The sequence below is a fragment of the Myxine glutinosa genome, chromosome 11, assembly GCF_964187855.1.
Source record: "Myxine glutinosa chromosome 11, kmMyxGlut1.1, whole genome shotgun sequence".
Classification (NCBI taxonomy): domain Eukaryota; kingdom Metazoa; phylum Chordata; class Myxini; order Myxiniformes; family Myxinidae; genus Myxine; species Myxine glutinosa.
In genome coordinates, this window is record NC_136271.1 from 67,699,651 (window position 1) to 67,713,411 (window position 13,761).

Consider the following 13,761-nt stretch of genomic DNA (forward strand, 5'->3'; position numbering starts at 1 on the left):
GGACGGGGTTCCGACCGGGGGAGATTGAGCCATCGGGCCCGGGACCGCAAGGTGCCGCGCCGAGATGGTGCGTGGAACCTCGGTCCAACCAAACCACCTCCCTTGAACCGAAAGCCGGACGGATTCAACCTGCAGGCGACCAAACCACCCGAATTCATTGCTCGGCTTTACGAACCGAGTTTAATGATGTCATGACGCACCGAGGCTAGGATATAGCGGACTGTGATGATGGTGATAGTGATAGTGATAGTGATTTGATACGAAATTTAGAAAAGTGAATAGAATTGGCAGTAATTGGAAAATTTTTGATTTGTTGGATTTGGACGAGCGAAATTGATAGTAGGACCTCCCCGATGTGGTGGGATAGCAACTCTGTCATCCCTCACAACGAGGGGGGCAAAGGAGCACTAGATTATGGGGTGTATGGCAGTGAAAACTAGCCCGGGTGGGTTAGGATATTGTGTGTAGGGATCTAGCGAAGATGACATTAGGTGACGTTAAGATTAGTTAGTGACAATGACACCTGTAGTGGGGACGCAGGTAGATTAGCGTGGATGATAATGACGTGGGAGCGCAATAGTTTAAAGGGACGACTGGGAAGCGCAAGTTTCAGAGGGGAGTAGTTAGATGAGATGATGCCGTGCGTTTGAGGATTGAACAGGTGTGATTGCACAGGTGTGCAACTGAACAGGTGAATGGAGCAGTGTATGAGGGAGTAGTGGTGATTGCGTGTTGTGCTGACCAAATGGTCCAGGAAGAAAGGAGGGTGCAGGTGGCACCAGGTGTGAGGGCACAGGTGTGCAACAACAGGTGTATGTGGCTGTGTGGAATAAATGGTAGTGTGGAATATATGGGGTATTGGAATGGATGGTCGTGGAGTGAGTATGGTGGAAGTTGTGGAGTGGAGTGGATGGTGCGAAGGTGTGAATGGGGGAAGAGTGGACCCCCATCACGGATACCCGGGGCGGGTAGTGTAAGTGTTAGGTAGAGGGTATAGGTAAATTGTGGTTGGATATTGGCATCTGTGGTGCGGGTGGAAGAATGGTGATTGGATGGGTGCATTAGTGTTGTGGAAATGGCTGGGCGTGTAGCCTGTTAGTGTGTGTAGTTGGTTTGGGCACTCCACCACTGTGAGGATGTCGGCCAGGTGAGGCCGCAGGTGGGCTCTGGGAGCCGGTAGTTGTGGATGGGGCCCGAGGATCCGGAGGACGGACCCGGGTAGCCCAGTGCCAGAGGGCACCAAGGGGTGACAGAGCCAGGAGGGGCCTTCCCAAATTAGATAGGTTAGGTAAGGAGCAGGTAAGCTCGGGTGGCAACTACAGTGGTGGAGGTGTGCAGGTGGGTAGACCTGCTGGGAGAGCTACACGTCGCAGCCCAGAAATTGTGCGAGGGCACCGGGAGATGAATCGGGGGAGTGAGACCCCAAATTGAGAAGCACCACAGTTTGGTCAATGGGAATTGGTTTTTAGAACCCATAGTGTAAGTTGGCCAATGGATTGGCAGGGAAAGACCCCGGGTAGTGTAAAGTGTGTTAAAATCATTTAGAGGATAGTTAGGATGAAGGATCTCCTCGCACCATCTGCATCCACTCACCTGAGGTGACAGGAACTCCACACCATGCCATGTTTTGATTATTTTTTTGCTGTGCAAATGTTTGGATTGTGAGACGCATCATGACGTGGGTGTGACATTGTGCTTTGATGTTCCATCTCTTCCTCCTTATGAGGATTGATGACGAATTGGGTGATGGCAAATTTTGGATAGTGGGATTGTGGAGACGAATTTGGTAGGGGAAATAAGGGGAAGACGTGACAGTAGCGACGGATTTGTAAAGGTGTAAATTGTTGTAAATATGGGGTAAGGGCAAGGGTAGTGTAGGTGACAGGGGGGGTGACGTACGATAGGGACGAGTTTTTCTCACCTCGCTCTCCGTACGCACTTCACCCTGCATTGCCTTTTGTACCCTTGTGACCTTACCCCTCGCTCATTTGCCTTCTCCCCTTTTGTCTCCCACTTGAGGACCTGTGCGCCATTGGGTGCCGAGGGGAGCGTGCGTGAGGTGGCCATTGTGCGCACGAGATTCCCAGAACCAGGATGCATTGCGTTGATGTACCACTTTATGGACCGCTGTTCTGCGGCCAAGTACCACTTGATGGACCCCAGGTTCTGGGGCAGGGCACCTCTGTTGGAGACCGGCCATAGTGGCCAGGGAATCTTGCTTGCGGACCTCGGTAAGGTGGCACCTATGCCAAACAGGTGGACCACCCTTAGTTGGCCCCTGAGGCCCTAAATAAAAACGAACACAAGTTGTGCTTTTTATTATTCCCAAGTAGGCCGCATGAAGCCAGAAGACGTCGGGAAGAACATCGGCCCAGCAGAGAAAGAGAAGACCACCACCAGTTGTTTTGTTGTGTTTATTATGAACCGCGGTGACTGTGCACCGAGTGGTGCTTTTGGTGCTTTGTAGTGCTTTTGGGTGCTTTGGTGGTATTGGTACTGGTGCATCGATGCAATGCGTGCTGTCTCCTCCCTCCCAACAGGAATTTCTTTTTCTTGTTCCCTAAAATAAAAAGAAAAAAAACACAGGTCCTGGGTTGCGTTGTAAATAAGAAATAACGTCACTGTAAATAATGCTCCCCACCGTAAATGTATAGTTTGAGAACAATTCCGTAATTCGGTTAGCTGTGGGCTTGAGTCTGTTAGACAGGGTGCAATGCAATAGGGGGACATACTTATTTGTGTTTTAAGATTGTCACACTCAGGGTCAGGTTAATTGTAGAGGGAATTACACCTACGTGTCACACTAAGTTAAAGTTTTGTAGGCCCGAGCACGGGCCTGAAGAAAGGAGGGTGCAGTGTAACGAATTTGAGAAGTGTAACGGTTTTGAGAAGGGTAACGGTTTTGAGAAGTGTAACAATTTTGGAGAAAGTGTAACGAATGTGAAAAGTATGGTTTTGTTGTGTGTAACACCCTCGTAATGTAAATAATGGTCGCAGCCGTCCTCCTAGTTAATTCCATGAAACTTGCACGCAGGCCACGATATATCTTTTTAAATAGTTTATTTCCTTATTCCATGTAGGCTAAATATGTGTTTCCCACTAGATTGACTCTGCATTGTATCAAACGAAATAAGCGTAGGCCCCTTTCAATTTCCCCAATCATCTCCGCTCTCCAAAGTTCCTTTCAAAAGCGGTGCGAGTGGTGTTCAATTCCGCAAGCCGCCATTGCCCATGTGCTCATCTCGGAGAAGAGGGGGGTAGGAGCCGCCAACTCACAGGCGTGGCACGTCGTCATGATCAAAGGAGGAATCGGACAGCCCTAAAAGCCAACCAGCACCGCGGTTAGCGACCCGGTAGGCGTGCCCTCGCAGCCGGCGGCTTGATTCCGCCCCGAGTAATAAAAGCGACTGGAAGGGACTGCTTTGGAGATGGCATGAGCGATGACACGAGAGAGGACATGAGAGATGAGCTGTGAGCTGTGAGATGAGAGACGCTCCAAACCAAAAAGGAGAGATACTTGGAGAGGAAACAAACTTTGGAGAGACGCGCTGAGAGGAGGGAGACGGCTCCACCAGAAGGAGAGGAGCAGGTGTGACCGAGCCAGCGCGTGACGTCTACAGCATCAGCAGCGTCGACGCGACCGAGGGTTTTCCCGCCAAAAACGCGAAGAATTGGGAGCTGCTACCTCCAGCCCTGCCGGTTGCAGGGACCTGACCCTGCCTCCCTCTCCAGCAACCCACCTCCGCCATTCCTGCCTGCAATTTCCCCCGTGTAAGTGTGAACGTCGTCTGTCCTAATCGTTGTCCTGGGGTTAAGTAAATTGAATAGTATAAGTTAACGATTCACTGTGTGACTGCTTCTTCCATCCATTGCTTGTGTGTGTATAATAAATCTGTTCTTCCTCCGTACTCTGTCTTCTTCTCTCTTCCTTCTCTTTCGGTCGCTTTAGAGGTTTCCCGATTGAATATCTGTGGTGCGATCTGGTCAACGTTGGGGGAGTCGGGCCAATTGGGGATCCTGTAACGGTCGCGGTTGGACCATCCGCTCGGCCCAAAGTAACATCTAAACCGCGATCCGTAACAATATATATATATATATATATATATATATATATATATATATATAGATATATATATAGATATATATATTTATTTATTTATATATATATATATATATATATATAATGGTATCTGTAATCTGGTTCTCCAACCTAATGAGCGGACAACATGACGTCATCGCCATGCACGTCCGCCTTGCCTGCAAAGTTCCAGAGGAACCATCTAGCAGTGCGTCATTACGGATTATAAATACAGATACTGTCACAAGTGCATGCAAAACTCACAGTTACCGACCTGGTTTCGCCCTTGTTGGGGCTTCATCAGGGCAACGCAGTGAGGCTTTCCATACACTTGTAACTCTGTGACCCTTTCGGTTTTTATATCAGTCACTATGCGACCTTCATATCATCAGTGGAGAACTGCCAGCAAGGTGTCCCATACAGCTACTGCTGCACCTTGCTGGGAGCGATAAGCACCGCCTGCCACGCGGTAACGTTATCTCTGGTATCCACTCATCATATGGAGTCGACCTGGTTGCGGTTGGGAGTTACTAATAATGGTATCTGTAATCTGGTTCTCCAACCTAATGAGCGGACAACATGACGTCATCGCCATACCATTATTAGTAACTCCCAACCGCAACCAGGTCGACTCCATATGATGAGTGGATACCAGAGATAACGTTACCGCGTGGCAGGCGGTGCTTATCGCTCCCAGCAAGGTGCAGCAGTAGCTGTATGGGACACCTTGCTGGCGGTTCTCCACTGATGATATGAAGGTCGCATAGTGACTGATATATATATATATATATATATATATATATATATATATATATATATATATATATATATATATTGTTACAGACGCGGCTTAGATGTTATTTACCGAGCGGTTTGGTATGATCACGTCTGCACAAGTTACCCGATTATACCCGAACGTTGACTAATCGCGCTGCGCTAGATCAATGAAGGAAAAGACACACGGCTGGGATTAAAATGACACGACACCAGGGATACGGTTCTCAAGACCTCCGGAGGAGATTATATTAAGGCGGAAGGTTAGATTACAACTACAAGAGGGACATCATAGAAAGACAGGCACTTAGACACACTCTTATATTAACCCCAACAGACGACAGATAAACGGGACAAAAGGCTGACTCACACGGGGATTGATGGCAAGGAAAGCGGGTATCGATGGCTCAAGGTGCACTCTTGGCTCAAGGACAGGGTACAGTACGGTCCAGTAGATGCAGGGAGGTCACAGCGCTCGGAGGTAACGACTGGTTCTTCTTCAAGCTGGGGGCGCATCTGACCTCACATCCGGTAAGTCGCTGCGTATATCCGGCGGGGAGTGACACGCCCTCGGCTCGTTAGCTCCGCCCCAGATGGAATCGGCTCGTTGCTTCTCATTGGGTGCATGCGGGGGGGTTACCGGCTCCGCCCTTGACGAGGGGCTGACAGGGAGCCCCTTCGTGGTAACCCCGTGGAGCGCATGGTCATGGCGGCTAACCGAGCTGGTGGGAGGACGCACACTCCCCCCGCGCGCCGTGGTTGTAGTTGTTGTTGTAGTTGTTGTTGTTGTTGTTTGGGGAAGAAGATGGAAGGAGGTATGGGAAGGTCCTAAACTCACTACTGGTGCCATATAATCACATTCTGGTGCAACGAAGAGTCAGAATTAATGGAAAGGAGTCCTTAACTGACATAGACTAAGAATAACTAGCAAGATGTCCGAAAGTTGTCTACGTGAGATGCGGTGGACCTGGGCACGACATTTAATGGGGGAAAAAGGGGAAGGTCGGTTCTACAGAGTGTTGTTTACAGACAATGGGACTAGGGAATGGGGGATTGGGGATAGTTGGGGAGTATTGGGGAAATAGGGGAATATTTACAAGCGGATATGGAGGCCAAATTCCATATTCGCAACAATATATATATATATATCTGTTACGTGCTCCTCCCCAAACCCCCTGGTCACGGTGTACCTCCGAGCCCCGAGAGGAGTCACGGCAGAAAGATGTGTTATTCTGTGTCAAAGATCAATGGTGAAACCACACCAATTGTTACCAACAAACAAATATTGTATGAAGATCACACAAGAATAACAGTACAACAACAATAGTAATCAATTGTACAACCAATATATATTTCCTATGATGGTACCCTCAGGTTCGTACAATAAAACTCACTGTGCTCCAAGTGAGCGAAAAGAAGAACATTCCCAATGTCTCTATTCCCGCATCAAGCCAAAGTCGTATTCCGGCATCAAGCCAAAGTCGATCCACTTCAATGATCATCCGTACGATGTCGTATCGAGACCAGAATCCCGTTGGGTTGACAGTTACACTGCCAAAGCTGCGTAAAGGTGTCCTCAAGGCGACTGGGACATCACACCCTCGGTATGGACGTTCCACGGCTCCCACTCGGCGAACCGCAGATTTCCAACTCAAAAGCCACGTTGCACACACACACACACCAGATTAACGTCTGAATGCGGTGAAAATGGTTTGAAGCGAACTGAAAAACCTTGAGCGAAGCGCAAAGCGCGCGAGTCAAAATGGCCGATGGCCCGTTCTCGAGGCATAACGGCACTACGATGATTCTCCTCGGAATCAACCGCAAAACCTGACACGCAGGTTTATCTCTCACAGCGATAACAACTCTGTCGCAGGAATCCCTTTCCTGGGAAACCCAAAGTTCACTCGTAACTCTCGTTCGCTCCAGACCTCAAAGCAGCTAGGCTTCTTCTCCGACCCACTCGCTCCGCCTTCTCTTCCTCTTCTTCTCCCTCGTCGTCCGGTTCCCGATCCGGTTTCCTGTTTCTTTTCAAACATTAACAACTTTTTTACCTTCTGGAAATAGTAATCTCTATCTCACTTAAACGACAACAATAATAGTACATGGAATCAAAAATGTTTACAGTGGATGAAACCCACAACAACGGAAGTGACGAATCCGTAACAATATATCAAGGTAGAGTGATGTTTTGCTCAAATGACAGTTCATTATGCACTTTCCAATGATCGATTATTACTGAGGGTTGAAAAGATCATGGAGACACAGTTTGTTATCCTGCCTTCCTCTTCAAACCCTCAGCCTACCTCCTCTGATTGCTGCTGACTCTCGTAGCTAGCACGTAGCCCTCAACAGGATCCTCTCATCTCATCTCCCTGCCGAGGCTGGAGTGCCCTCAAGCTGTGTTTTAGGCCCGTTCATGTTCCTCCTCTTCATTCATGATCTTCCTGATTATCTGGAAAACCATTCTTATCTTTTCGCTGGTAACTCCATCCTCTTCCATAGCATCGCTCATTTTTCAGATAGGCAGGCAGCAGCATCTTCCCTTTCTGTAGAAGTTGTTAGAATGAGGAGTTGGTCGAGCAATTTGAATGTTGTATCTTTGAATCCTGACGAGTCTCACACTCTCACGCTGTCTATTTGAAAGGACTCTGATGAACCGCACCATCTACTAAAATCTCTACAAGAAGTTAAGTCACTAAATTTTTGTCTTTACCATCAGTCACGAGAAAACAACAAAACCAAGTTGGCTTGCAAAGCAAGTCACCTACTAGTTATTATCTGTCGTGCCAAGTCTTCAATTTGCAAATCCGAACTTCTAACAACGTACAAAGGCTTCATCTACAGCTCAATGGAGTACTTGTCTCTGCTTTGGGCTGGTGCCACAGTTTCACACCTTTCACATCTTGATGCCGTGGAGAACAAGGCCCTAAAAATCGCTGGAATCTCGCACAACAAAACTGAATCTCTGCAATAAAAATATTGTTTTTTCAAAAAACAAATACAGAATTGATGTCTTATTCAGGGATTCACGATGGACAATAGCAATACAGTACCATACAAACATGAATTGTGAAGCGGCCTTGGCAGCCGCCATGTTAATAAATCACATGACCTTTGTTGGTTATCATCCTGGGATGCGGTGGAATGCAGACTGTTTTGATTAACAAATTTTTTTTATTTGGCACATGCGAAGTGAAAAGCGGTGGTGAGCAATTGGTTCACTTTGTCTGTTTGTCTACAAACGTCAATTTAAGATTGAGGAACAACTTGAGTTCAATTGAATGTTCTATTTTGAACACAAATCAGAACATGAATCGGAAAACAAATCCGTAGTTGAACAGTACTTTGCGGAGAGCAGCGAGATCGTTTTAACTCTGTCTGCCTGTCTGGCAGTCAAACAAAATAATTCCAAACAGGCCACTTAACTGCTTTAAAGACGTCATAAAGGACCCAAACAGGCATGAAGAACTAATATCATGTGTTAAATAAGGTGGTGTAAAAGACGCTTGCATCAACGGCGGTAAACCTCCGAAAATTAAAAAAAATTCTACAACCTTAAAATCTTCATTTTATTTTGATTGAATTATATACTTGAACATTGTAGAACACAAACCACCTTCTTGGCACTTTCAAACCCCCTTGGTTTTCGCAGTACTTGCACAAAATATTATGGCATTTTACATCATCACGACCAATCAAATTTTCTGCTCACAGACCTCACCCGTGTCCTAGTTTCTCAAGACTGTGTGGGGTAATGTGTTCTATGAACTCTAGTTTTAAAAGTAACCATTGCACATTAAAATGTGATGCCTGAATTATGAATTTTATGTACTGGTTGCATCATTCCTCAGGTGCACCTAAGCTACAGATGAGTGCCCCCTGTAGATTAGGACAGGAATTTTGTGAGGATCCCAGCACCCGATCGCTTACTCTTTTTGAGAGGTTCTTTAACATCTTTCCTGCTCAACAGTGAAAACCAGCACAGGCACTGACATAAAATGGTGTATATTTAATAGGGTGGAAAAATGGATGTTTTGCCGATAATAGCTTTGATTATAAAGTTCCGAAGGTGGCAGCAGCTGCAGATAGCTAATAATCTTACCATGCATGCAGTTATCACACGATATCTGTGAGGTTGATGGTTTGTAACAGCTGGATGGTTGCTTATTCAGGGAGCCCTGCATACATGGATTCTGCCGGTCATGTGTGCCTTCTGCCTGGGTCCATGGGAAACATGTGGCTTCCTATCTGTGACACACGGCAGCATTGCAAGGGGAGTTCGGATCACTACTGGCTCATTGGAGTGCAGGAGGTTCTGCAGCAGATCAGGTCAGGTGTTCACTTTTTACCTTCTTTGACCAACCATTTATTTTGTATCTCTTCAATCGCCATGTTAGTGCTTTTATTGTCATCTTAGACTTAGGCATAAAAGCAAAATTGAAAATCATTCCAAACAGGAAACTTGCTGTTTTAAGGACGTCATAAAGGATACAAACAACAGGCACGGATAACTCATGTGACGTGTTAGATAGGGTGATGTAATAGACACTGCGGAAATGGCGATAAAACCTGGAATTAATTTAATTACACGACGTTTACAACCTTTCTTTTATTGAAGACTGCAGAACACAAATCGTCTTCATACTTACTTCCAAGAATCTCCAGTTTTGCAGTCGTTCAATTTAAATAAAGGTTCAATGGGGTGGTGAATAAGGGTGGTATTCGGGTCTGCTCCTGGACGACTTCAATAGGACGACAATAGATCGATGTTTTATTAAAATTGAAGTACTGTGCAGGGTGTTCCAAAAAGACCCGGACAACTTTGGTTGTTTAATATATTTAGAACCACAAGTGAAACAACGATACCTTTTGGTTTATACTTTATATGATACAGAAACTCATAAGGTTTTGTGCACACCATCAATACATTTCAATGTGGGCTCTGTTTGTCGCACACAGGACATCATGGAGGTACACAAGTTCTTGCCATGTTCGGCTCAAAATGTTTGCGTTCACCAGTGCGCTTGCACCTGTGATCCGAGAATGAAGATCCTGCAGGTTTGCCAAGTTGGTGTTACAGACAACATCTTTGACAAATCCCCACAGAAAAAATCAAGAGTGGTTATGTCTGGTGATGGTGGGGGCCAGGCGATTGGTCCGTCTCTGCCAATCCAGCAACCTGGAAATTTTTCATTCAATACGGCTCTAACGACTAGGGCCCAATGAGGGGGAACTCCGTCCTATTGAAAAATGATATCGGGTTACATGTCTTCAATCTGTGGGTAGGAGAATCCTTCCAACATGTTTCTGTAAATCGTTGAGGTCACTGTGTCCTCCGCAAATTAAAACGGACCCACCAAGTGGTCATAGAGGCCACACCACACATTGACCTTTGGACTGCCACGTATGTGTCCAATGACCACGTGGGGGTTTTCAGAGCCCCAGATCCTCACATTGTACCGGTTGATCGTCCCCTGTACATGAAAGCAAGCTTCGTCTATGAGCATGACCTTTTTCAGGTAATCTTCATCATCCTCTATGCGACTGAGCATTTCCAAGGCAAACGCCTTGCGTTTGTGTCCATCATTTGGTTTCAGTTTCTGCAGAATAGTCACCATATAGGCATAAAACTTCAGTCTTTTATGCAAAATCCTGTGTACAGTGGTGGTTGGTAGTTCCAGGTCTCTGGATGCATGTCGGATTGATTTTCTGGGAATTTGTTGAAATGATTCACACACTCGTTCAATGTCTGCTGCACTTGTGCTTGCTTGGTCGACCGGTACTTTTCTGTTTCTGACAAACTCCAGTCTCCTTAAACCCCATTGTACCACTCTCTGATACTAGTCCGCGATGGCGGATTCCTTCCATACCTTGTAGGGAAATTATGCTGCCTTAGCATGTCGGATCTCATCTCGATGAAACATTCCATGCACTGAGCTTTCTCCTGTGGAGTCTCCTTTTTCTTTTACATTAAACCCCAGACCTGAAAATAAAGAAAACTTTGAGTTTCTGTATTATATAAAACAAAGGGTATCATTGTATCATTTGTCATACTAAATATATTAACAACCAAAGTTGTCCATGTCTTTTTGGAACAACCTGTATATACCTAAACATTGCGTGGGGTATCGTTTTTTTTTAAACGGTCTCGTTATAACTGTGATGAGTTGCACATACTATTTTTAAAGTCTCTGGTATCACTCAGTCACGGTCAGGCTTTAACCATCGGCCTCCTAATGCCGATACTCCTAATGACCTAATCGCTAAGCTACCGAGTCTGGTTAAGAAAAACAACGATGCTGTAACTATTACGTGACCAAGTCTGGTTTTTGACTCTTTGTTTTGATGACTTTATTTGCTTGTTTTGTTAATTTAATTAGAATAACAACAGAGTTTAAGTCCCACCACTGTCATCTCATGGAAACTTTGAATCGGTACTAAATGCTGTCAATAAGAAATGCTGTTCACATCCCACAAGAGAATAATTTTTTTTTTAATCTTAATAACTTTTTAATATATTTCTTCTTTGGACAGGTGTGTGCCATGTAAGGGTTCGCGCTTCCCACCCATCCTGCCTCGTCCAATTGTAACTGTATTACCGTTCCAACTGCCCATGTGCCAGCTATCCACAGAGAAGGGACAATTGGAGGTAAATTACCGGCTCTGTGCAATCATGTTGGTCCATATATTGAGTTGTGGTCACGGCAAAGTTCTGCAGATGATCCTCATTTGATTCTAAAGATTTTCCTGACCCCAAACGATTCCACAATCTGAACAGGAACAGTACTGGCGTTCCCGCTTGCTGAGTGACCGGACAGAACTGGCCAGCAACGGATACTGCAGTGACGAGCATCTGGAAAATATAAGCCAACAACAACAGGAGAGCCTCATGAAGTTGTTTGCTGTGAGTTTACGTTGTTTGCTCTTAAGATCAGATGGTTCTCTCATTAGATACTGTAGCTTTAGTGTGTACGTTTTACACATTATTTCACAGGTAAAGATCGTTGGAGTGTTTATTTAATTAAGCCTTTTGGTTAGTTGCTTCCTGCCTTTTTGTAACGACTCTTCTTGCGTACCTTCAGCTCTCTTGCCGTGCAGAGAGAGAGTTTCGCTGCATTGAGTTGGCGCAACTTATGGCACCCGCAGCGCTGCCCCTTGCCATAAAATACGCTTCGCGTGCCCGTCACCGGCACCTTGCTGAGCGACTCGGAGAGTTGGCGAGGGAGCTAGCACGCCAAGCGGAGGAATCGCCAGAAAGACCATCACAAACGTAAGTGTGAGACAGATTATCCAGCAATGATTGCACAAAATTGAAATACAGCAATACCCCGTTTTACGCCATTTCGACCTACGTCAAATCCGACTTTACGCCACTCTTCTAGAGTAAATTTCAGTTCAGCGAATGACATTATGTGCGACTTTACGTCACTCCGACGTCATAATAGGAGGACGTGAAAAAAATACATTTAAAATAAATAAAATAGTACATAAAAATTAACAATAAAAGAAGCTAAAAAAACAATTTAAAATACAATAAAAAGCACATTAAAATATAAAAAAAATGTACGTATACGTACGCGTAGCTGCTGGTTCTCATTCAAAACAAAGGCGACGCCATATGCATTTTGTCCTGTGCTGTGGTCACGTGCTTGCTTTGCCTTTTGCTGTTATTTTTGTGATTATTCCTTTACTGTGTAAAGGTTCCTTTACTGTTGTCAGGGAATTTGTAGTGGGGGACTCACAGGACTCCAATGACCGGACACAGGTTACAAAAGGTCTAGTTTATTAACTGTATTCACTTCATCCAATTACCAAAATGATACCGCATAATATAATGGATCAGGTTAACTCTTTTCGCTGGTCCTTCTCGTTCATCCGACACTCCCGTTCGGTCAGCGCTTCACGTAGCAAGTACTGTCGACTCCACGTTTGCTCTAGTTTATATGGACGAACTGGACTTAATCCTCTGTCCGCTGAAACGTTAATCCTTCTTCCGCTGATGCCCCGAGGTCATGTATTGCACCAAGCCCTGGCATCAACTCGCTCCCCTCCTGCTGTGATTTCCATTTACACAGTAGGAGGGTGCTCCAGCCTGGGGCTGTGACCAGGTGGACAAGAGATTACCATGTTCGGGCACATTCCTGACACTCATTTACGAACTCGGCTTTCACAGAGGTTGCAGGTAAAATGTATCTGCTTCGTTACCAGTCTTAATCAATAAGTTACCAGTGCCAATCAATAAGTTACACTGAATTACACTTCCACAATTCCCTCATCTTTTTGTTTTTGTTTATATTAACCATTAATCTAAACATCAATATAAGTAAACAATCAATCACTACAAGTAAACATCATTACAAGTATAAGTAAATAATCAATCACTGCAAGTAAACATCATTACAAGTATAAGTAAATAATCATAACTTTGGTAATCAAATTCCCTTAGGCATACACCGTCATCCTGCAAGAATCACAAAACATTTCGTTGGTCATTGACTCCTTCCATATTGTTCAATCTATTGCATTTGCATCACAAATATATTTTCAAAACAACACTTCACCATCACCAAGATACAACAATTTCACTTCATTTTCAAGTTTTGTAAAGCATCTGCACCATCTGGCAAAAACGTTTGCCTCCACACAAATGTTGACTTTGTTTGAAAGGAAGGGCTGATCACTTGTGTTTGAATCCAGGTATGAAACATTTTCTCCTAATGTCTTCATAGCTCCTGCACTACTTCGTGTAGGATTTCGCTGTTGTGGTAACATTGCGGAGTCATAGACTGACCCTGCTCTCCTTGTAGCATTCTTGCCACTTTTTGCTGTAAACCATAGTAATTCCTGAACAAGGCCTTCACCCAGTTGTAGTCGACTTGCCTCCTCCCTCATTGTGAGTGGGCAGC

At 45.2% G+C, this 13,761-nt stretch overlaps 1 protein-coding gene across 3 annotated transcripts in view; it reads left to right on the forward strand.

The window, feature by feature from the left end:
- The window catches only part of WDHD1 (WD repeat and HMG-box DNA binding protein 1), a 53,597-nt gene that overhangs the window by 17,709 nt on the left and 22,127 nt on the right, over positions 1-13,761 (forward strand). For all 3 annotated transcript variants that reach the window (XM_068130786.2, XM_068130788.2, XM_068130784.2), the window contains exons 15-18: positions 9,028-9,184; positions 11,390-11,504; positions 11,634-11,759; positions 11,938-12,125. In XM_068130786.2, coding sequence (XP_067986887.2) covers positions 9,028-9,184; positions 11,390-11,504; positions 11,634-11,759; positions 11,938-12,125 — 586 coding nt within the window. The remainder of the gene's footprint in view (positions 1-9,027; positions 9,185-11,389; positions 11,505-11,633; positions 11,760-11,937; positions 12,126-13,761) is intronic.